The sequence below is a fragment of the Littorina saxatilis genome, linkage group LG7 (genome assembly GCF_037325665.1).
Source record: "Littorina saxatilis isolate snail1 linkage group LG7, US_GU_Lsax_2.0, whole genome shotgun sequence".
NCBI lineage: Eukaryota > Metazoa > Mollusca > Gastropoda > Littorinimorpha > Littorinidae > Littorina > Littorina saxatilis.
In genome coordinates, this window is record NC_090251.1 from 25,816,771 (window position 1) to 25,841,913 (window position 25,143).

The 25,143-nt window shown below is 41.5% G+C and overlaps 1 protein-coding gene across 2 annotated transcripts in view; it reads left to right on the forward strand.

The window, feature by feature from the left end:
* Positions 1-17,970, forward strand: part of LOC138971038 (CD151 antigen-like) — a 39,654-nt gene extending 21,684 nt beyond the window's left edge. For both annotated transcript variants that reach the window (XM_070343641.1, XM_070343640.1), the window contains 6 exons: positions 1,249-1,358; positions 7,331-7,597; positions 9,141-9,239; positions 15,017-15,178; positions 15,649-15,732; positions 16,381-17,970. In XM_070343641.1, coding sequence (XP_070199742.1) covers positions 1,254-1,358; positions 7,331-7,597; positions 9,141-9,239; positions 15,017-15,178; positions 15,649-15,732; positions 16,381-16,446 — 783 coding nt within the window. In that variant the 5' untranslated portion in view covers positions 1,249-1,253 and the 3' untranslated portion in view covers positions 16,447-17,970. The remainder of the gene's footprint in view (positions 1-1,248; positions 1,359-7,330; positions 7,598-9,140; positions 9,240-15,016; positions 15,179-15,648; positions 15,733-16,380) is intronic.
* The last annotated feature ends 7,173 nt before the right edge of the window (positions 17,971-25,143 follow it).

The window sequence follows — 25,143 nt, forward strand, 5'->3', positions numbered from 1 at the left end:
GTCTTACAATCTGTCCCTGCTAAAACTAAACATGTATTAAGATGGAAACAATGACAATCGTAAACCGACACGAAAAAAAAAGCGAATAAAAGGTTATACATGTAGAGATTAATCATGCATTATCGCAACTACTACATGATCTTTACGAATATCAAATGAATAAAAACACATTTAAGCTGACATATCAAAATAATGCAAAGGGATACAAACAAACAACATTAATCTGCACCACTCACTCATACATTTACACCACGTCAAGAATACCTGTGTACACATGCACACACACACGCACATACACACACACCCGCACACAATCCAACTCACTCACGCACACACACACACGCCCACACAATCCATAACACGCAGACTCATCCTTCTCATCAGAGAGAGAGAGAGTGTGTGTTTGTGTGCGCGCGCACACACACACACACACACACAGACACACCTCATGCGTACCTATCCACCTACATTCCTGCGAGGGTGACACCGTGTGTGTTGTGAAAACATCCCGTCCTTGTGTTTTCACCCCGAGTGGAAGAGTCGAGTGTTCGGTCCTGCCCCAAGCCCTTGTTTTTGGGAGGAAAGAACAATACGACTGGCACGTGCTTGTACCAGCTGTGTCCGGAATAGATAGTGTTGCTCTGCTGTGTCGTACACCTCGCAAAAACTTATCGTGGTCTCACATGCTGAGCTTCTCTACTTCTTCTTAGTTTTGAAAAACACCAGGGCTGCATGAACACTCACAAGAGCAAAGGGATTGTGTCTGCACTTGGGCTGGACACTTTCGTCACATTTTAATTGACAGGACTTTGTGACACATTATGTTGCGAGTAATTAAGGGAAGTTTTCGAGAAACTGTGACAGATCAAGCCAATGTTCGCACAGTCACGGCTTCATGCTTTCATTTACGGAATCGGTCAATCGATTAATAATTAGGCAGTCAAGTGGGTAGCCAGGTAGTCCATTATTATTGAGCAGACTCCACCCCCCTCCCCCACTCCCCTTCAACCACTCCCACCCCCTGTCTTTTAAGACCTTTTTAAGAATTACAGCCTAACACACCCCACTTTTCAGATTTTGTTTCAGGATGTCTGCTGCAAGTTCACCTGCACTAAAAAAAACAACAACTCTACTTTAAAACCTGAGTCTTTAAGATTGTTGAAGGTTTTGAAACGGGGGATGCACCGTTTTGCAGTTCAGCCGCTTCCAGTCGCGCCTTGAATGATGATTGTGAATGTGTCTTTGCAGAAGAAATGGTCGCCACAGCGGTACACGTCAAGAACCGGCGGAAAGACACGGGATGTTGCAGTCTCCCCTTTCTTCGCTCCCTCATGGTCGTCTTCAACGTCATATTCTGGGTAAGATACCTTATCACTCTGACGTCATCTGGTTGGCCACAGGCGGAAGGTATCGTTCACTGGACCACCACTATCATAGTCGTACTATGATAGTGGTGGTCCAGTGAACGATACCTTCCGCCTGTGGTCCAACGCAATACCTGTGCGATTTTTGTTGTGACAATAGTAAGACACGTCACGCGAATTGTGTATTTCAAAAACATGTTTTGCGTTTATTATATTTTTACACCGCCGGTATAGGGGTGTGTATAGGATTCGGTCGATGTGTTTGTTTGTTTGTGTGTGTGTTTGTGTTCGCATATAGATCTCAAGAATGAACGGACCGATCGTCACCAAACTTGGTGAACAGGTTCTATACATTCCTGAGACGGTCCTTACAAAAATTGGGACCAGTCAAACACACGGTTAGGGAGTTATTGGTGGATTAAGATTCTACAAGGACTTATAGAGGGACATATTAATGGTCAAAGGGAAATAACCTTCTCACTTGGTGGCAGTGAGAATGGTTATTTCCCTTCGACCAACGGGGGTGTTTTTCCTACCTCGGAGGAATTTCTTGTTTTTAGTTTGAAATACGGGCATGCTTGCGCATGGCATAGTGTGTCAGTATAAGTGACAGCACTGCTCTTTTTGATTAGAATGGCACTGTATGACGTCGCTGTGTTGGGCCCTATTTGTGTGCACGTGGTCATATGGCTCTATCTGACCAGGTACGAATATATATCCGCTCAGACTGTTAGCTTCAGTCGCTTCCTGTAACGTCCATCTTACGCCTGCATTCCAGTGTGTTAATACACAGTTACTACACAGTTACTACAATTCTGAGTGACCTGCTGCAGCACAGCTGGTCACGGCTAAAAAAAATTGGTCAACATAGGTGGGGTAGAAAGTGTTAAGCCAAATAAAAATATAATGGTGTTGGTTTAGGGTAACGTGACCAAAAAAGATAGGGTCGGTAGGTCGGCTTTTTTTTGCTTTGATTTAGTCGATTTTAGAGGAGGTTACTCCCATTAGTCTTGGTATGGTTCGCAAAATGTGCCAAAAGTTTTTGTTTTTTTGAGAAATGACAAAAAAAGTTGTAGGGTCGGCGGGAACAAATAGGGTCGGTCGGGTTAACCTAAACCAACCTATATTTTTATTTGGCCTTATCCCGTGTAAAAGCCTGCCAAGATCTGAGACGGTAAGCCTAACTGTTCATCTTCTTTTTCTTTATTTGGTGTTTAACGTCGTTTTCAACCACGAAGGTTATATCGCGACGGGGAAAGGGGGGAGATGGGATAGAGCCACTTGTCAATTGTTTCTTGTTCACAAAAGCACTAATCAAAAAATTGCTCCAGGGGCTTGCAACGTAGTACAATATATGACCTTACTGGGAGAATGCAAGTTTCCAGTACAAAGGACTTAACATTTCTTACATACTGCTTGACTAAAATCTTTACAAACATTGACTATATTCTATACAAGAAACACTTAACAAGGGTAAAAGGAGAAACAGAATCCGTTAGTCGCCTCTTACGACATGCTGGGGAGCATCGGGTAAATTCTTCCCCCTAACCCGCGGGGGGTCTAACTGTTCACACGGGAAGAGGTGTGCCTTTAATCGATGTTACATAATGAAAAGATTGCCATAACAAGAGAGGACAGTAACAAAATCCATCAAGTCAAATATTGCTGACATTTGACGATGACGACATTGGCAGAACAGCAGAGAACAATGACAACCTGCAAGAGACAACACAACGTCAACAAAAGGTCGGAAGGCCAACATCCACAAATAGAGTTAATTCTGCTAAGGTGGCAACATCAGTGAGATCGATAAGTGGAGTACTGCAAGAGGTGACTAAACCCTGGGGCGCACATTCTTAAATCTGCGGCTTTCACCCCACGACTACATTTTGTGTGAACAAGTTGCAAAATACTGTGGCAACCCCCTTTAAAGAAACCCTCCCCTTCCCCCTCGTCCCTCCCCCTCGTCCCTCCGTCCTCCTCCCTCAACCCCCCCCCCCCCCCCCCGAGACATGGATCATAGATCTCGAGGTAAACCTAGGAAAGTCTAAGTGTGTGTGTGTCGGTCTGTCTGTTGTGTGTGTGTGTCTGTCTGTCTGTCTGTCTGTCTGTCTGTTTTGTGAGTGTGTGTGTGGGTCTGTCTTTCATTTCTCGTTTACACAAAGTGTGAGGAAGAAGGGGAATGAGAGGAAGCTGTCTGTCAGTCTGTCTGTTGTGTGTGTTGTGTGTGTCTGTCGGTCTGTCTGTCTGTCTGTCTGTCTGAGTGTGTGTCTGTCTGTTTTGCGAGTGTGTCTGGGTGTGTGTGTCTGTCTGTGTCTGTCTGTTTTGTGAGTGTGCCTGGGTGTGTGTGTCTGTCTGTGTCTGTCTGTTTTGTGAGTGTGCCTGGGTGTGTGTGTCTGTCTGTGTCTGTCTGTTTTGTGAGTGTGCCTGGGTGTGTGTGTCTGTCTGTGTCTGTCTGTTTTGTGAGTGTGTCTGTGTGTGTCTGTCTGTTTTGTGAGTGTGCCTGGGTGTGTGTGTCTGTCTGTTTTGCGAGTGTGCCTGGGTGTGTGTGTCTGTCTGTGTCTGTCTGTTTTGTGAGTGTGCCTGGGTGTGTGTGTCTGTCTGTGTCTGTCTGTTTTGTGAGTGTGCCTGGGTGTGTGTGTCTGTCTGTGTCTGTCTGTTTTGCGAGTGTGCCTGGGTGTGTGTGTGTCTGTCTGTGTCTGTCTGTTTTGTGAGTGTGCCTGGGTGTGTGTGTCTGTCTGTGTCTGTCTGTTTTGCGAGTGTGCCTGGGTGTGTGTGTGTGTCTGTCTGTGTCTGTCTGTTTTGCGAGTGTGTCTGGGTGTGTGTGTCTGTCTGTGTCTGTCTGTTTTGCGAGTGTGCCTGGGTGTGTGTGTCTGTCTGTGTCTGTCTGTTTTGCGAGTGTGCCTGGGTGTGTGTGTCTGTCTGTGTCTGTCTGTTTTGCGAGTGTGCCTGGGTGTGTGTGTCTGTCTGTGTCTGTCTGTTTTGCGAGTGTGCCTGGGTGTGTGTCTGTCTGTGTCTGTCTGTTTTGCGAGTGTGCCTGGGTGTGTGTGTCTGTCTGTGTCTGTCTGTTTTGCGAGTGTTCCTGGGTGTGTGTGTCTGTCTGTGTCTGTCTGTTTTGCGAGTGTGCCTGGGTGTGTGTGTCTGTCTGTGTCTGTCTGTTTTGCGAGTGTGCCTGGGTGTGTGTGTCTGTCTGTGTCTGTCTGTTTTGCGAGTGTGCCTGGGTGTGTGTGTCTGTCTGTGTCTGTCTGTGTTGTGAGTTTGTGTGTATCAGTCTGTCTTTTATTTCTCGTTTGCACAAAGTCTGAGGAAGAAGGGGAATGATGTAAAGCTGTCAATGGGGTTCGTTATTTTAGTTCCCTTGCTTGTGCCAAGAATTGCATCAGGGTAGTTTTGTTACGAGAGTGGTCGGTTTACCTGTGGGGAATACATTCGTCTTTTATCCCGTTCATTTAGCTGCTGTTGTTCTTGTAAGTTCTGTGTGTGTGTGTGTGTGTGTGTGTGTGTGTGTGTGTGTGTGTGTGTGTATGTGCGCGCGCGTGCGTGCGTTCTTGCGTGTCTACAAATGAACAAATACAAATCGTGGAATAGCTAGACAAAAATGTTCCTTTTTTGTGCTATCAACTCTCGTTTTGCACAGTGACTGTTTCTTTTCTTCTTTGTTTGTTAAAACACGTTTGTTTTGTTTACCAGGCCTTAAGTATGATTTTCTTTGTTATTTATCGTATTTCCTTTGTCTTCTTCTGGCGTCATTGTCCTGTGCTAAGAAACAAATGGCAGCATGAATTTAGTGAGCTGAGCATGGATTTAGTAAGCTGAGCATTGATTTGGCAAGCCCCGCGTTGATTTGGTAAGCTCATGTATCTTCTCCAAACAGTGTCGTTAAACCATGCAGCTAAGTTGTCAGTTCTGTCTTTCGTGCGCAGTATGAGAGTGGTATAAACATTTTACACTGTTTAAGATCGATTCCTGAGTACTCTACACGCTGTCCGCTGTCTCAGACTTTTTGCTTGAGGGGTTTAGGGATGGCTATAAGGTGCTGATGATAGAAGTGCGGGGGGGGGGGGGGGGGGGGGGGTGGGGGTGTTACAAATTAATCCGCTTTGGGGACTCCCTTTGGGGTGTAGGATTTGTGCGCGCTGTATGTGTGTGTGTGTGTGTGTGTGTGTGTGTGTGTGTGTGTGTGTGTTTGATTTTTCATGGAGGGATTTAGGGAGGAAAAGAAGGGGGTTGGATAGAAGTGCGGAGGGGAGGGGGTGTTACAAATCCGCTTTGTGGGACTCCCTATGTGATGTACGGTGCGTGCGTGCGTGTGCGTGTGTGTGTGTGGATGTGTGTGTGTGTGTGCTTTAAACAAGAAAAGAAAGTGTATGGGTGTGCTTTAAACAAGAAAAGAAAAAAAGAAAGGAAAACGAAACAAGTGCAGATTGTGGAAAAGTTAGAGCAGAAAACGATTCTTCTCCAAAAGTTGTGAGTGTTCAAAGTGCAAACTTTAAAGTCGGCTTGATTTGCCGGAGTCTGTCGTTGTGTAGGTGTGTATTATCTCCCTCCCACTCGCTCTGTGATGGACAGGGGGTTCGGGGAAGAACAAGGAGAAGAGACTGCGGCCAACATGTGAATGGCTCACTGAGCTTTATGGATGTTTTATTTACGACCACGTGACTCAATTTGTTGCACAAACATATACATTTATGAAAAATATGAAACGCGTACCATTGAGCAGTGGTATTTTGTCATGTTTTGTTTCCTTTTGTAAATGCCCTTTGTTATTATTCAGTAACTTGAAACAGATTTGAGACTGGATATATATTTGTTTTCAAGAGAAACCGAGGACAACTTTAAGGCAGTAACTAAGAAAATATACACAGAAAAAATAGGTCACCAAAGAATGCAACGAATAAATGAGGGGCATTGTTGGGGTGGGTTATATTGGGAGACAGGGGAGGGGGCACGAACAAGCAGGCCACAATCCATACCACAGCAGACAGAGATGCAGTGCAATGGCGGTCTGTGTTGCCAAGAGGGGCTTCATTAGCACTCTTCACACACCCCCCTCTGCCCTAAGTCCCGTTCAACCTTGAAGAAGAGGAAGAATTACTGCATTTTTCTTTTCTGTACTGCTTTTCAGTGGTTCTGGCCTCTAAAACTCCTCATGCTCACAATCCCCCCCCCCCCCCCTCTTTCCTCCACTGCTTTCTACTTCTAGAATTCTACACTTCTTCTTGCCTCTTCAAACTTTCCATGACCTCATTGTGTGCACTTCAGGCATTTTGTTTGTCTGTTGTTCCGTTTCTCCTTTTGTGTGTGTGTGTGTCTATTGATTTGATTTTTGTCTGAGTCTTCTTCCTTGAATGTGATTGCTTTAGCCTTCTGAGTTGTCTGTCTGTTTGTCTGTCTGTCTGTCTGTCTGCCTGTCTTTCTGTCTCTTACATTCCATGCTATCTCAGTGTGGTGTGGGTGTGTGTGTGTGCATGAGAGAGAGACAGAGACAGAGACAGACAGACAGAGACACACAGGCAGACAGACAGACAGACAGACAGAGAATATGTGTTTTCTGTGCATGTGGAAGCAAACATATTTACAGTGAGATATATTTTCCTGTAACATTATTTTTGAAGAATACTTTTTACTCATATTATTATAGATCTATGTAATCTATGTTACATAGTGAAAAGATCTATATTTTACCAACCAATCAAACAAAAACAAACCCCCCCCTAAAAACACAATCATTTTCCCTCAAATTTTAAAAAAATTTACGTGATTTCAAAAAATGATGTGCGTACATGTACATAATTATGATCTGATAAACAAAGGGAGGTAAGCGCTCAAAATGCACACGGCATGTGTAATAGAGTAAGTGATAGTTATTCGGAACCAGTCTCCTGGCGCCTGAGAGAACAACGAGCATTGAAATCAACAAGCGACTTTCATCCTCATCCCTTATACTTTCATACCTCCATCCACAGATGACGGGTCTGACCTTCCTGGCAGTGGGGATCTGGGCGCTGATCAGCCGACACGACTACATCAGTCTCCTAGGCAACAACACCTACTCGGCCACCACCTTCCTCTTCCTGTCCGTGGGTATCATCATCATTCTGGTGGGCTTTCTGGGATGTCTGGGAGCGCTGCACGAGATCCGTTGCTGTCTGGTGACCTTCGCCTTCCTCCTGCTGGTCATCTTCGTCATGGAGGCCATCTCTGGCGTGCTGGCCTACATGTATGAAAGCGCTGTGAGTACTGAGAAAATAATGATGATGATAATAATGAGGATACTGTGGATCCCCCCTTTTCAGACCTCCAAAAAAGGGGCGGGGATGTAGCGCAGTCGGTAGCGCGCTGGATTTGTATCCAGTTGGCCGCTGTCAGCGTGATCAGTTCGTCCCAACGTTCGGCGAGAGATTTATTTCTCAGAGTCAACTTTGTGTGCAGACTCTCCTCGGTGTCCGAACACCCCCGTGTGTACACGCAAGCACAAGACCAAGTGCGCATGAAAAAGATCCTGTAATCCATGTCAGAGTTCGGTGGGTTATAGAAACACGAAAATACCCAGCATGCTTCCTCCGAAAACGGCGTATGGCTGCCTAAATGGCGGGGTAAAAAACGGTCACACACGTAAAATTCCACTCGTGCAAAAAACACGAGTGTACGTGGGAGCTTCAGCCCACGAACGCAGAAGAAGAAGAAGAAGACCTCCAAAAATCTGAGAAAATCAGGTCTTTAAAAGGAGCGAGTCTGAAATGAGTGAAAATGGGGGTACATTTGGTTTAAACAAGTTTATTCAATAAATTCCATTGGTACTATTACCGCATACATGAAATAAGGAACATGGAGCACAACAAGCTAGGCTTATGAGCGTACTCTTAAAAGCAAATGAAATTTGGCGGACGATTTTAATATAACAAATTTGAAATAATGTCAAAATAATAATGGTAAATTATGGTAGACAAACATGTAACAATAAAAGGGTACATTTACAGAGGTTATAAACAGAAAGTCTGAGAAAACGGGGTCGTAAAAGGGAGGGAGTCTTAAACTGGGGGGTCTTAAAAGGGGGGTTCCACTGTACATATATGGCGCAAATAAGCGCCTCACAAAAACATCCATAAATAAATTATTCTGTACACAATTTCCAAATCAAATAGTCATACACTTTACTTAAACAATTTACAAAGTTTCGTTGCAAAGGTTGAAATACTGCCCTGAGCTAATAGGTAGTGTTAATAGATAATAGATAGTGTTTCAATATTTACAGTGTAATTGCCGTTTTAAGGCATCCTTCCAACCCATCCCACTCTATCGGATCGGATGAACAAGATTTAATATTTTGGACAGTCATAAATTGTCACTAGTTTTTTTGATATTTTTCCTTGTATTTAAAGCATAAAACAACTCTTACCATTTGTTTTGAAATTATATAAATGTAATGGAAAAGAAGAATGTAAAGGAAAAAAAAAATTGTTTTAAATAGCTGCTCAGGAAAAAATGAATAGATAGGAAATAGCTATTAAGGAAAAATTAAATATGTACGAATTTTGTGTGTGGATAAAAAAGGCAATTTGTTTATTTTTTTTAACTGATTGACTGTTTTATATTTTATATAACATAGATACATAATGAATGAGGTGTTATTGATATTATAAGATTGTAAAATAAGGCATCTCCGTTTGTAAGCCCTAATATCTCATTAAGAAAAGCTGATTCCCAGAAAAAAAACCAGAAAAAAACCTCTTATTATTTTATCATTGACTTGATTGCAACTTACGCTTGTTTCAGATCCGAGAGGAGCTAGCGAGGAACCTGAATCAGACGATGATGGAGGGCTACGGCTTTGTGCCCGCCATTACCAAGGCTGTGAACAGCATGCAGAGAGATGTGAGTGAGCGTAGCTTGCATCAATCATCCAGATCATGAGTTCGAATCCAGGCCGGGACAGACACGGGTCAACTTTATGTGCAGACTCAGAGATGGTATCCATGTCCCCCACCTGTGTCACCACAGTGGCACGCAAAAGACTTTGGTCATTCTGCCATAAATCCAAGTGGCTGATTACATTGTACTTCCAAACACACACACACACACCTGGGTAGCGCAACTCTTGTTGCTGCTAGCTTTCCACTGGGAGTGGGAGCAAGCGACCTGATTTTCCAAACAATGGGATAATAAATTGATAAAAACGGAAATGGAATCTGGTCAGCTGACAATTCAAAATGTCATATTATTGAGTTTTATACTTTATTATCGTCTCATTGCTTAGAAATTTTGGTTTCTTCCTCCCAGTGGCAAACCAGTAGCAATAAAAGGATCGCTTCCCAGATGTGTGCGTGTTTAGGTGTAATCAACCAACTGCACCCTCTGCCGGAATCAGGGCTAACACCTTTCCGGTTCTCGCCGGAAATCCGGTTTTTGAAAACTTTTAAAACCGGAAAATCTGGTTTCTTAAAGTAAAACTTTGTTCTTTGTCCCTACAAGATAATAAAAAAAAGAAGCCTCAGCTTGTGGGGGGCTCCGCCGTGGACCCTGGCCTTTCAGGTTTTTCACCTTTTTTGTGTGTTAGCCCTGTGGAATGGTCTTTTACATGCCACAGCGGTGACACATGGACGGGATATATGGATATTGTCTTTCAACACATAAATGTTACCTCTGTTTGTACCGGCTTTACCGACTGAGTTAAGAGTTCTGCCACCACACCCACACCCGCCCCCCAGTCCCTCACCCCAACCCTTCTTTTCTATGGAAACTGCCAGGCTAACCTTCACAAATCTGTCCAATCTTTTGCATGGGATTAAGTACATCCTTTGAAATTAACTCTTATTGGTATTGGCGTTAACCGGTAATCACCGGTATTTTACCGGTTGAAATGAGAATACCGGAAAAAAATTGGCTGCCGGTATGACCTACCGGTTGAGTTTTAGAACTACCTTTTTTTTTCGCTGGTTCAACAACAAAACCAGTATTCTGGTATGACTCTTACTGGTTCCAATGACCAGCCTACCAGGTTTTTTTTCTGGACAGTTTGCATCATAAAAGTTTGTGTACCGGTTTGAAAAAATACTAGCGTCATCACTGCTCTTAGGCCAAAAAAAAAAAGTGTGGTTAAGGTAACATAGCCAAAAAAAATAGGGTAGGAAGGTAGGCAATCACTTTTTTTTTAAACTTTTTTTTCTAATGTGTACAAATTAAACCTACTTGACAGGGAAATAAGTGTGCGACTCGAGCGCTTTTGCTTTCATTGCGTTTTCTGCACTGGTTTTTTTTTGGTTTTTTTTGTGTTTGTTTTGACAAATGTAAAAAAAAGTTATAGGGTCGGCCCCTAAAAATAGGGTAGGTCGGGTTACCGTAACCACACCTATTTTTTTTTTAGGCCTTATTAAAAATCTTGAACCTAACTGCATTTTGTGCAGAGTGATAATTATTTGCAGACATCCTTTTGTACATGTAACCGATACCCATTATCTCAGACTAGTTTGCAATTTGTCATGCTTTTATCCCAGCGAAGCTGGAGGTATCCCGTGAACGCTATACTGTAATCGATTTGAGAAATGTGCATACCGAATAATACATGATAAAGAAGGATTCTTTGTGCCCGAAAATGGGCCACAGTTGGAGATGGAAGTTCACCAAAAATTGGGACCATACTAACAAAAATACGGTGGGTAAAATTGGCGCCCCCATTTTTTTAGCAAACGCCACCCAAGGCCGCTTTGGACGGGTAGAAATTCCGTAGTTTCCAAGTCTATGGATAAAGCTCGCGTAAGAAGAATACGTCACGGTCGAAAGTCTTTGACGTCAATTAATGCATCATGACGTCATGCCTCCCTGTAGTCTTTCTCTCTCGCGCGGTGTGTGTGTTTGTGTTCATTTTGTTCACATGTGTTAGTGTTACTGTTTGTGTGTGTGTGTGTGTGTGTGTGTGTGTGTTTGTGTGTGTGTGTGTGTATTTGTGTGTGTGTGCGCACGCGTGCATGAGTCTGTACTCGTGTGTGTGTGAGTGTGTGTGTGAGTGTGTGTGTGGTGTGTGTGTGTGTGTGTGTGTGTATTTGTGTGTGCGCACGCGTGCACGAGTCTGTACTCGTGTGTGTGTGGTGTGTGTGTATTTGTGTGTGTGTGTGTGTGTGTGTGTGTGTGTGTGTGTGTGTGAGTGTGTGTGGTGTGTGTGTGTGTGTGTGTGTGTATTTGTGTGTGCGCACGCATGCATGAGTCTGTACTCGTGTGTGTGAGTGTGTGTGTGGTGTGTGTGTGTGTGTGTGTGTGTATTTGTGTGTGTGTGTGTGTGTGTATTTGTGTGTGTGTGTGCACGCGTGCATGAGTCTGTACTCGTGTGTGTGTGAGTGTGTGTGGGGTGTGTGTGTGTGTGTGTATTTGTGTGTGTGTGTGCGCGCGCACGCGTGCATGAGCCTGTACTCGTGTGTGTGTGGTGTGTGTGTGTGCATGTGCATACGTGTATGTGTGTGCGTGTATGTGTGTTTGTTTGTAAAGGTGTGTATGTCTGTCTGTCCATATGTGCGTATGGGTGTCACCGTGTGTGTTTTGTGTGTATGAAGTTTTTGTGAGAGAGTGAGTGAGTGCGTGTGAGTGAGTGTGTGTATGTGTGCGTGTGTGACTTGGGGTGTGTGTGTGTGTGTGTGTGAGTGTGTGTGTGTGTTTGTGTGTGTGTGCGTGTATGTGTGTGTGTGCGTGTATGTGTGTGTGTGTGTTTGACAGAGAGAGAGAGAGAGAAAGAGAGAGAGAGAGAGAGAGAGAGAGAGAGAGAGAGAGAGAGAGAGAGAGAGAGAGAGAGAGAGAGAGAGAGAGAGAGAGGTTTGTCTTTCGCTGGGGTATGCAGTGCCTTGGCGTTGCACATCTACTTAATTTATTTATTTAATTTTTTTTTATTTACGAGGATTTATATCGCGCACGTATGCATCTCACCACACAAGGCGACTCAAGGCGCATGTTACCTATTAATGCCGTGTGAGATGGAATTTTTTACACAATATATCACGCATTCACATCGGCCAGTAGATCGACTGCCTTTAGGCGCTGCATCCACCTTTCACGGCCTATTATTCCAGGTCACACGGGTATTTAGGTGGACATTTTTATATACGCCTATACAATTTTGCCAGGAAAGACCCTTTTGTCAATCGTGGGATCTTTAACGTGCATACCCCAATGTAGTGTACATTTGAGAGTTCCACTTGCAAAGTAACCGAAATTGCTGTGTAGTGCCAGCTTTGGAAAAGGATGAAATATTGAATGGTTAGCATGTAAAGTCATGTGAGGTTACCCTCATGGAAATTTGTGTCAGTTTCTTAGAGAAACGCAAACTGCAATCGCACTGAATTACTTTTTTTCTGCATGAGTATTTACTACCAGTATAGGCTTTTGCACTGAGCCTGTGACCCAGAAATATCGCTAATATTCATATTGGTGTGGTCGGGGGAGAAAATCAAGAACAGAAAGAAGAAGGGACACTACCCAACCAGCAACAACCTAACATGCGCCAAGCTGGATAACGTCCCCTGAATGGTTGTGGTTTAGCGGATTTGATTTTGCAGAGCTAGAGCTGCTCCCCTCACCTAAATCTTGACACTATCAAACGTCCATTACCTGTGTGTTGTCCACCATTATAGGATGTTTTTAAATCACAATTTTCTTGAGCCAATGTATTACATCGTGTTTTGCTCTCGACTTGTTAGAATTGTCAGAGGTTTAGAAAAAAAATATTTTAAAGGGCACAGTTAAAAAGCAACAAATGTACATGAAATATGTTTATTTTATTTTTATAGCACATTTATACTTTGTTTGATGTTAAGGCACTTAACTCTATAGGTGTGTGTGTTTTTTGGTGAGCAATTTGGTTTTTACTGTGATAGCAAGTATTGTGTCGATATGATCATGTTACTGCTCAGACAGATGCGAAGATTTGAAATGATGGAGCTATAGTTCTTCATATTGTCATGAAAAGGAAGTGTAGAATTTATTTTAACTTATTGTTTTCTTACTTGTTCAACCCCACCTACCCTATCTTATGCAAAGGATGAAGAGTTGTAGCTTTCCATTAGCAGAGTGGAATTCAGAATAAGAGTTGCTTCCCTTGAAGTTTTCCTCAGTAAACTACTATTACCGTAGACTATTACTTTTATAACCATTGAAATGAAAACCACGGGACAAGAAAACCTTTCTGACATGCAGTACTTTGTGCTGTCGCTAGATAATTGTCTGATTTTGTCATTTTTTGCGGTACAATTACTTAAAAAGATTCTTGTATTGACTGATGATCACTATTGAAAAATAAATTGAGGGCAACAAAATCAAAAAGGTCCATGCTAGGGGCGAGAGAGATAATGACTCGAACTTTGATTCGAAATTATCTAGATTTTGTGACTCGCCTCCGCCTTTCTCTATCGATCTTTATGGGGGCGTATATATTCCAAGTAAGCGAAAGTGTGTGTTGTGAAAAATTAGCCTAGGATTGTACTTATTAGGTGACAGTGCCAGTGGGTACACATGTCAGAATGGTAATGCTTACATGTTGGCTATCTGGATAACTCGGGTCTTTACAGTCAGGGGGTCTTAGAGGGTGGTTCCATATTATTCCGTATGGAATCAAAAAACAAGAAAGGTCGGTTGTTGAAACATTTGTAATTGACAAAACAATACATTCACAGATATTTCGACCCAACGGTTTTTTAAGTGAACAGACAAACAAATATTCACACGAAACTTATCTTGATAGAATCAGTTTTCGCCCACTCATTCATTTACTCGACTTCCTGGCGAGTGGGCGAAAACTGATTCTATCAAGATAAGTTTCGTGTGAATATTTGTTTGTCTGTTCACTTAAAAGACCGTTTGGTTGAAATATCTGTGAATGTATTGTTTTGTCAATAACAAACGTTCCAAAAATCGACCTTTGTTGTTTTTTTATTTTGAATTTTGGAACGTTGGCAGTCTCTTTGTTTTTATTTATTTATTCCGTATGGAGAAAAATACAGTGGAACCCCCCCCCCCCCCCCCCCCCCCCCTCCCCCTTTTAAGATCTCCAAAAAAATGAGCAAACCAGGTCTTAAAAAAGAAATGGAGATAAATTAACAAAAGTTGTGAACAGAAAGTCTGAGAAAAGAGGGCCTTACAAGGGAGGAAGTCCTGAATGAGGGGGTCTCAACATTTTTTTTTATAGCTCTTGTCTCTTAAAGTAGAGACATTGTATGTCTCTAGTTTAAGAAACTCGATGGTGTGGATGGGTGTTTATTCCTGACGCATTGCCTCTGAAACAAAACTCTTTGGGATCAGTCGTCAAAACAATTGTGAACACAAATACAAACTTTTGTTTTAATCTCAAGTGTCTCGACGACAACTCTGCTCCCACATTTTACTCTGTGCATCTCACTTATCGGCATTGTCCTTGAATTTTGGCGTAATTCGATTGTTGGCGATTTTGATGTTTTTGAGTAAATCATTTATCCATGAGAAATATTCTTTTAAATATGATGGACAATACATGATTTAACATTCTTTGATCTTTCTATGCATAACAGGTACACATATCAACATTATTTCTAAATAAAACTAATCAGTTTGTGCCTTCTGCTGAAAAGCTGTCTGAAATGAGTTACGCCAAAATTCTGTGACGACATCGTTATACAATACATTTTCTTTTGTTTTAGTTTCACTGCTGTGGAGCTGACGGCAAGGACGGCTTCCAGGACTGGCGTTACTCGCAGTGGACGGCCATGGACACGACGGACAACATTGTGCCAGACTCCTGCTGTATATCACCGTCTGACGGCTGCGGCGTTAGCGGCCACCCCTCCAATATATACCTAACAGTGAGTGCCACGTGGGGCCTGGTAGCTCAGTTGGTAGAGCACTGGACCAGTGATCCCAGGGTCACAGGTTCGAATCCGGGCCAGGCTGTACACGGGTCAACTTTATGTGCAGACTCAGAGACGGTATCCATGTTCCAACCCTGTGTCACCACTGTGGCACGTAAAAGACCTCGGTCATTGTGCCATAAGTGCAGGTGGCTGATTACACCTAAACACGCATACACTTGGCTAGCGCGACTCTGTTGCTGCTAACTTTTCAGTGGGAGGATTAAGGACCCGAGTTTCCAAGCGATGGGAAAATAAAGTTATGAAAATGATAAAAATGAAAGGCAATTATTCTGGAAGGATAATATTAAGACATTTTTATATTATATAGCGTTATTTTCAAAACCAGTAACAGTCTTGGGATGCTTTGCAAGCATTTACAAACTTATACACTGCTGCTGAAACTGAGATTTGTGTGGTTACAGGGGTGCTGGGAGAGCCTGGAGTTGTTCCTCAAGTCTCATCTCATCATCATCGGGGGCATCGGGCTGGGCTTCTGCTGTCTGCAGGTTTGTAGTTTGTTGTACGTTAGCCATTTGACCTTTTTTTTTTTTTTTTTTTTTTCTTGTAAGGAGAGTATGGCTGTATGATTGTAATCTACACAAGGACAAATACCAATGGTTTTCATGCTATAAATTTATGGCGGAATAAATTCTTGTTCTTGTTCTTCTAATGGTCAGCAGGAAAGGCTGTTTTGCCTTGATCGTGCTTGATGTGTTGTACAGCAATATTGCAAATGAGACCAAAAGATCATACAACAGTAGCCTTAATCTGATGTGAAAAAAATATCAAATGCGGTAAAAACCGATAGCACTGACCAATTTAAAAAAATATATATATTCACATAAAAATGGGTAAAATACCCTACATTTTGGATTATAATGATACACACTAGTTTAAAATAAGCTTCATGACTGTTCTCCATATTCAGACAATCACACTACAATTTATGACTGTTATTCATTTTGGCAGGTTAAAAGACAGCTAAGCAAGTTTGACGAGTGTTGCTGATGGCTTGAAAATCATGTGTAAATCATAACCTTACTTCTTTTAATTCACAGCACCAAGGCAATCTTTTGAGAATTACAATTTTATTTAGGATTTTGAAAAAAATCTTCCACCATTTTAGTCACTTCCATCTTCTTATCTGATTTCAGATATTCGGCATCATCTTTGCTTGCTGCATGGCCCGGAAAATCAAGGAAGCCAAGGATTTCTTGTGAGGCGGGCATAGGAATAGGCGAATTCCGGAAATCACTCTGTCAGGTTTGTACGAGTTGTGAAAGATCGAGTGAGTTCCCTTGCTTTTTCCTGGCCAAATGTTGACACATGCTTCCTGTATACGTGTTTGAGATGTACAATCTCGCTAGTGACTGGCCTAAAATGTCACATGGGAAAGTTTCCCCACGTGACATCATTTCCCCACGTGATATTTTAAGCCAGTCACTAGCGAGGGTGTGTGTCATGTGTCAATACTTGCCTGAGAAAAAGCAAGGGTACTCGCTGTTTTACAACCCATACAAATCCGACAGAGTTATCTCCCAAAATCATCTATTGACAGAGAGGGAACACAAGTCTCAATTGCGGGGGCCTGTACTGAATTGGACAGGTGCAGTAGCTCACAGGACTATCTGCAGAGACCTGACAAAGTTTCATGAATGATGTGTTCTTTGTGTCAGGAAAATCCCATGGAGTGAGGCATAGCCAATTTGTTCCACAGACTGACTTGAATTTGGTTCACCGCCAGACAAAACTAGTGCAGTCATTTGCTCTAAGCTTCATGAAGACACGGATGAGTGTGTATGTGAGTTATAGTCTGTTTTCATACAGTAATGGACTGGTCTGTTGTAACAATGAATGCTGTGAGTGTTACATACCTTGATTTAGGTGGAGGCATGGATAGATCGACTTGTGTTTTAATTTTCTTTTAAAAAAAAGGTGAATTTTTTGTTGTGAAGTTGGATGTTGCATTAGTCATTCTGAAGTTGAGCAAGTTGTGTGTTCGTGTGTGTGTGTTTGGGGATGGGGGGTACAGTGTGTGTGTGTGTGTGTGTGCGTGCGTGTGTACACTTGTTTTTCATATTTAAACGCACGTGCATGTATCTACTTTTTGATGAAACAACAACAACAATAAGTAACAATTTAAGTGATGTGGTAATGCACAAAGTCAAAGTTTTTGAAGTTTGGCAGAAGCTTACGATCTGTATTATAAAAGGTTCGTTCATTTGCACAAGTTTTAATGACAAGTATCTAAGGGAAGTAACTCCTTCCTTCAAGGCATATAACTTGACTGGAATATTGCTCTCGCATCTTATTGGGTCAAACTGGAAGTATAACAGATCAATTGTTTTTTACTTACGATTGACTTAAAATGATATGTTTGCTCTTAAAATGATATGTTTGTTTCAGAATTGAGTTTGTGGTGGGGTTCATTCAGAATACTTTAGTGAGGAAAAGAGAAAGAGTTTTCATGTGCTTCCAGAGTACCTTCATGAATAGAACCATAATCATATTATACCGGAAAACCTCAAACTTCTGTTGACTTCATAATTATGTGTAGTCAGGGCTGGGGCTTCCAAAATAAGGCAGGGAGACAGTTCTAAAGATGCTGTTGAAATTTACCATTTGAAATGAGTATTTTGGGTTTCTCTTGGAGAAAAAAAGTACAATTGCTGGTGGGGGTGGGGGCTGCAGAGGCGTCCAGAACCAAGGACTCTCCCCCCATCCCCTGCCCCCCCCATCCCCCTCCGCCCCCCCATCCCCCCCACCGCCTCCCCCCACCCCCCGCTTCCCCCCACCCCTGTCATATGTTTTTGTTCTTGCTGCAAATTGTGGTTTACAATTGGTAACATCTTATACGTACCCGATGTGTAGACATTTTTAGACTTGTGTATTGTGATGTAAAAAGAAATGTTATATCATATATGCTACCGTAAGTTACGAGAGAGAAAGAGTTGTCGTTTCAGACCAAGTATTACAATCATAACTTAAAACCGCAAGTGTGTCAGGGCCAGTGCCAGTGACTGAGAGATTTGACCTTTTATATGTGGGATGAAACTGAGAGTGTGCGATCGTGTTTTAAACAAAAGCTAGTATAGATCACTTCACTTCACTGACTGACCAGCTGTTCATTTTGTATAGTTTTGGTTGTTTTAATGAATATTTTTATTTCACATATCTATTTGTGTGCTTTTCCCAATGTTTTTTTTTTACATTTTTTATCCTCGCTTCTGTTTTGCAGCAGTTTTGTTTGCTTGTTTGTTTGTTAGTTGGTTAATTCATGTTTGTTTGCGGGGTGGGTTTTTTTTTTAAGGGGAGGGGTATGGGACTGTTTACTGGGAAGTTCATTCATGACTGTTTAATTAGGAGTTCACTTGGTCATGTTTCTGTTAAGAGTTCATTCAAGGAATATATAAAAAAAAAAACATAGTTGGTGTGTTCTTTTTGTGGCACTGATGTGATACTGATGCAAAAGGGGCCTGGTAGCTCAGTGGGTAGAGCACTGGACTTGTGATCCGAGGGTGATGGGTTCGATTCCAGGCCCGGACGGACACAGGTCAACTTTATATGCAGACTCAGAGACGGTATCCATGTTCCACCCCTGTGTCACCACTGTGGCACGTAAAAGACCTTGGTCATTCTGCCATAAGTGCAGGTGGCTGATAACACTTAAACACGCACACACCTGGGTAGCGCGACTCTGTTGCTGCTAGCTTTCCACTGGGAGGAAGAGACCCCAATTTCCAAGCGATTGGACAAAACAGTAATGAGAAGAAGAACAAGTCGCGCAAGGCGAAATTACTACATTTAGTCAAGCTGTGGAACTCACAGAATGAAACTGAACGCACTGCATTTTTTCACAATGACCGTAGTCCGCCGCTAGTGCAAAAGGCAGTGAATGTGACAGAGAGTGTTTAGCGCGGTAGCGGTTGCGCTGTGCCGAATAGCACGCTTTACTGTACCTCTCTTCGTTTTAACTTTCTGAGCGTGTTTTTAATCCAAACATATCACATCTATATGTTTTTGGAATCAGGAACCGACAAGGAATAAGATGAACTAGTTTTTAAAACAATTTCGGAAAATTAATTTTAATCATAATTTTTATATTTTTTATTTTCAGAGCTTGTTTTTAATCCGAATATAACATATTTATATGTTTTTGGCATCGGAACATGTTGAAGAATAAAATAAAAGTAATTTTGGATCGTTTTATAAAAACATAATTTTAATTACAATTTTCAGATTTTTAATGACCAAAGTCATTAATTAATTTTTAAGCCTCCATGCTGAAATGCAATACCGAAGTCCGGCCTTCGTGGAAGATTGCTTGGCCAAAATGTCAATCAATTTTATTGAAAAATGAGGGTGTTTACGTGTTTACAAAAAACCGAATGACGTCATCAAAGACATTTATTAAAAAAACGAAAAAATGTCTGGGGATATCATACCCAGAACCTCTCATGTCAAATTTCATAAAGATCGGTCCAGTAGTTTACTCTGAATCGCTCTACACACACACACACGCACAGACACACACACACACACACACACATACACACACACACACACACATACACCACGACCCTCGTCTCGATTCCTCCTCTATGTTAAAACATTTAGTCAAAACTTGACTAAATGTAAAAATGGAAATGAAACAAGTAATGTGTTTTACTGGTCACATTGTTGTATGGTCTCTTCTGGATATGGAAAAAGCCATTAGAGTAAGTTATTGATTAATGATGACTAATGAAACGTTATCAAAAAGACTATTAGACTAACATGCATATGTGATATCTGGTCTTTGAAATGTTTCAATCATATACCTGAATGTCACATCAAGAAATCTCAATTTCTCTTTTTCAAAATATTGTATGTATCTTTTTTCTTTTTTTTTTTACGTAACTAAACGCATATCAAACACCTTTATCAAAAGCTTCTGACTAATTTCATAATTTGGATGAAATGATGCTCAAGATTTTGTTTGAAAAAAAGTAATGGAGATTTAATACATACAAATGAACCAAGCAGCAGATTTACTAGAACTAAGTGCAGCTTTTGAAAATGTATCTGACCAACACAGAATACCTATAGTCCATCTACTAAGTACTTTACTCTGTGTGTGTGTGTGTGTGTGTGTGTGTGTGTGTGTGTGTGTGTGTGAGTGCTTGCATGCATGTGTGTGTGTGTGTGTGTTTTAACTAGCACAAACTTTTTTTTTAAAATTGAGTTTGTCTGCTTACTAGTTTCCAGCATGGTAATGTAAGAATGTATAATTTTCAAACATAGGAACTGTTACGGTGAGGATCAGTTTCCTCATTTAGGTTCTATTTCATGTTTATTTACACAGCAAAATATTTTCTTTTGCTTTGGGGGATGTGAATGTATACACACTATAACAACAAATAATTGATGTTGATCTCAGAATGCCAGTTTCTTGTGGTTGTGAATAGGTTAAGACCCATCCAGAAAACATTGTCTGCTGCTAAAATCAATATTTCTAACAAAAAAAATCAAAATGTGTCTGGTTGCACAAGAACGTCTGTGGTAGACTGTTTATCCAGGAGTGGTTGTGCTCGGTCTAAATAACATAAAGCTACCAAAAAAGTCAATGTTTCAGATTCCCCACACTATTTGTTTCCTCCCGACCCTAGAATTATATTGACCCTTCAATTTAAATATTATTTTTTTAAATGATAAAAGTTGATTTTGCGGACTTTACGCGGAAAGTTACTCAGTTCTCCGACATCCAGGGGCCACATCTCGCATGATTTTTGGCTAATAACAAAGTGGCTAATAACAATTAGCCAGATGTCTCTGTGTAAATAGAAAAACAAATTTGTTGTTGCTGTTTAAGTTACTCATATTTTTGGCCTTTGGTTTAAACAATTTTATTCAAAGAATTACAAATAGCAATGCCGCATACAATGAATTGAATCCATGGAGCTCAATAAGCTAAGATTATTAATTATCTCAAAAAAATATTGGATTTGTCGGACGATTACAACATAATTATGTCAAAAGAATTAAGGGATATGTACACTTTGTAAAAGGGGTTCATCGCCTTGACATTGGAAACAAACATTTTACTATTGGGGGGGGGGGGGGGGGGGGGGGGGGGGGGGGGGTGAGAAGTGTGTTCTTCACTGGCTAAACATTTAACAGAGCATTGTTCAGATATTATAATTTCAAATCTGCGTGTTTGCTTTTGTGACAATTCTTTTTAAATTGTGTGTTTAGCAGGATCATTGTTTTGACCGTTCATGGTAAAGATGGATGGTTTTTCTCTTATTTGGAAAGAAATATTTTGAACAGTTGTGTTCAACAACGCTGCTACCCAAAGCGGTGTGTGTGTGTGTGTTTTCATATTTGTGAAGACAATCAATGTATGACATTGATAAAGTTAATTTTTTGTTTGCATTCACAGTAAAGAGGAGATCTTACTTAAATAAATGGATGTTTGTGCCCTTGAGAATTCTTTTTTGTCCTGCATTTGTAATGCCTACTAAAACAAAGAGGAAGCACGCACACACACACACACACATACACACATACACACACACACACACACACACATACACACACACACACACACACACACATACACACACACACACACATACACACACACACTCTCACACACACACACACACACACACACACACACACACACACACACACAGAAATGGTTGAATATGTTTTGCTTTTTCATTTTTAGGAAAATGTTATGCCTGTGAAATAGGTAAATATATATCATTATGAAATGGAGTCTTAGTAGCTTTGCATATCATTTTGATTCCCCATGTTTGTGTTATTTATTTGATCATTTTTGAGAGAGAGAGAGAGAGAGTTTCTGTGTGTGTGTGTGTGTGTGTGTGCTTGCGCACAAGAGAGAGGATAAAGAAAAGCACTTTTAATAACATAACTGAAGGAGAGAACGAAAAGAGAGAGAGGAACACTTGTATCATACATATACATATATGATTCTTCACATACTTTTGTATGTAAAGGGATATAATTCATGGTGGTATGATTTATTGATTCATGAAAATAATGTGTAGCTTTGTGTTGCTTTGTTGTGCATAGGTTATTGACACATCTTGATTTCAGTCAGTGATTTTTAGTTAAATGAATTTTAAAGTGTTCATAGTTTCAAGTTTTACTTGGCAGTGTTTTTGTGTAATAAAAATGTTTTAAGTTGGATACATGCTTCTTGTCTCCTAGTGTGTTTGTGTGTACGTGTGTGTGTGTGTGTGTGTGTGTGTCTGTGTGTGTGTTATTGATTGATTGATTGATTGGTTGATTGATTGATTGATTGATTGGATGAAGGAATGTGTGTGTATGTCTGAAAGAGAGAGTGAGAGAGAAATGATACATTTTATTAAGGGTATGTCCGAAGAAGTAATATTAGTGGGAAGAGAGCTAGAGTATTAAGGGAGACTGGCGAATATAGGGCAAGATGTCTTTGAGCCCCCGTCTCATTGGGCAACCGTCTAATTGGGCCCCCGTCTCCTTGGGCCCCTGTCTCGTTGGGTCCCCGTCTCATTGGGCCCCCGTCTCCTTGGGCCCCCAAGTCTAGATATTATGACCTTTCAGGGTCAATGTTATTTAAAGGTCAAAGGGGGATTTAGGCATGCCGGCCTTCTTGTGAGTATTACCAGTCCGTCGAAAGCTGACGAATTGAAATAAGCTAAAGTATAATGAGCTGCGTCTACATCCCATTACTGGATTGCGTGAATGTGTGTACAGCCGCACTCGCCTAAACGAAACACGCTAAAGCAAAAAACTCTGATATCTCAAAACCAATATCAATTCCCCGCTAGACCCCCTCTTTATACGACTATTTATAATTTGGATAAGCCAAACTCTGTCAAAAAATAGCTAACTCAAACACGGACATCTCAAACGTGATTTTGACAGATAAGCCAAACTCTAAACATTGTCGGAGAGACATCTTTTTAATCATTGCTTGAAAAACACGTCAGGAAGATTAATATATTTCGTCACGGCTATAATTATCCTACGGAAACGACACGTCACCTGTTTTTGAGTATGCGGGGAAACTGATGACGTGTGCCCCATGTTTTGCAGGCGCCATCGTTTGGACAGAAAGGCTGGTGTACGTGAATTAGGTGGTGGGTTCAGGGTTAGAGATGGGATGGCCCAGGGAGGGTCTGTGATGGTTTACGGGAGGCTTACTGTGCCTTTAACGTGGAGGGGTTGTACCTTTGCATTGCTGAAATACAGAATATACCGTTCAGGCTTGTTTATTATGCTGGGGGCCCAAAGAGATGGGGACCCAATGACACGTTTTGTTATTGCTACAAAAAGTGTGGGGGCCCAATGAGACGGGGGCCCAATGAGACGGGGGCGCAATTAAAGGGCAAATCCCGAATATAGTGGACCCTAAAACAGTGCGTATTTCCCCTCTTTCAACACGGAGATTTTGACAACATGCAATCAAAAGAACACGTGTGGTTGCTTGAAAATGTTTATTTGCTGGAATATGCCACTTTAAGGTCTAATAATTATCTACGCAATCCAAAATTGGGTGGTTCCATGATTTAACCTATTTAACTTCAAATATGTTGCACTTTTTCTGTCAATGTTCTGGATACAAACAAGAACACAAAACACCCCAGATAATCCGTAATTATGCCCTAAAGATGTGCACACCATGCCCTAGTGGCACAGACCTCCGGATGCATATTGTGTGATTATGACGCAGCATAATTATCATGCTGGGGGTCGTTACAAGCCTTGGAATATTTTCTTTGTAAGTAAAGATATTTTTCACGTAGAAGGTTGGATATTGTTAGAGAGAAATTATAATTGGTCAGTGTCAAAGTTTGCATCTGCTATGCGCCGCGTGCAATACCTTTTCGGTTGTCCCTTTTCTTCACTGGCGTATGCTTCTTTAAGTCCTAATAACTCGACGGTGAAAAATGATACGGACCTACGGAAAAGTGCGATGAAAACCTGAAACCTTGTTCTTTCTCACAAGGTTTTCAGTTTTTCTCGTAGATGTTTTAGATTTTGTCAAAATGCTCGCATGATTAGCTGCTATAAGTGACAGAAACCTCCTGATGCATATTTTGCAATTATGACGCAGCAGAATTATTATATATGGGATCGTTCCTTGCCGCGCAAAGTTCGAAACACTTTCAACGTAATTATCTATTTCATACAGAAGGTGGAGTATTGTGAGTTAACATATTTGTAGTCAATGGCAAAGTTTGTATCTGCTGTGCGCCCTATGTACTGCTTCTTCACCTATCCCTTTTTTGCTCTAGGGTATGTTTCTTTAAGTCCTGATAACTCGGCGGGGAAAAATGATGCGGGTCAACGGAAAGGTGCAGTGGAAACCCAACACATGTTTTTGTGTGCTATATTCTCAATTTTGCTGGGAAATCTAAGAGCGTTTTTCTAAACCCCATCAAAAGTGACGTAATCATTGACGCACTGGTAACGCACTTGCGTTCGGAAGCGAGAGGTTGCGAGTTCGACCCTGGGTCAGGGCGTTAGCAATTTTCTCCCCCGTTTCCTAACCTATGTGGTGGGTTCAAGTGCTAGTCTTTCGGATGAGACGAAAAACCGAGGTCCCTTCGTGTACACTACATTGGGGTGTGCACGTTAAAGATCCCACGATTGACAAAAGGGTCTTTCCTGGCAAAATTGTATCGGCATAGATAAAAATGTCCACCAAAATACCCGTGTGACTTGGAATGATAGGCCGTGAAAAGTAGGATATGCGCCGAAATGGCTGCGATCTGCTGGCCGATGTGAATGCGTGATGTATTGTGTAAAAAAAATTCCATCTCACACGGCATAAATAAATCCCTGCGCCTTGAATATGTGCGCGATATAAATTGCATAAAAAAAATAAAAATAAAAATCCCTGCGCTTAGAACTGTACCCACGGA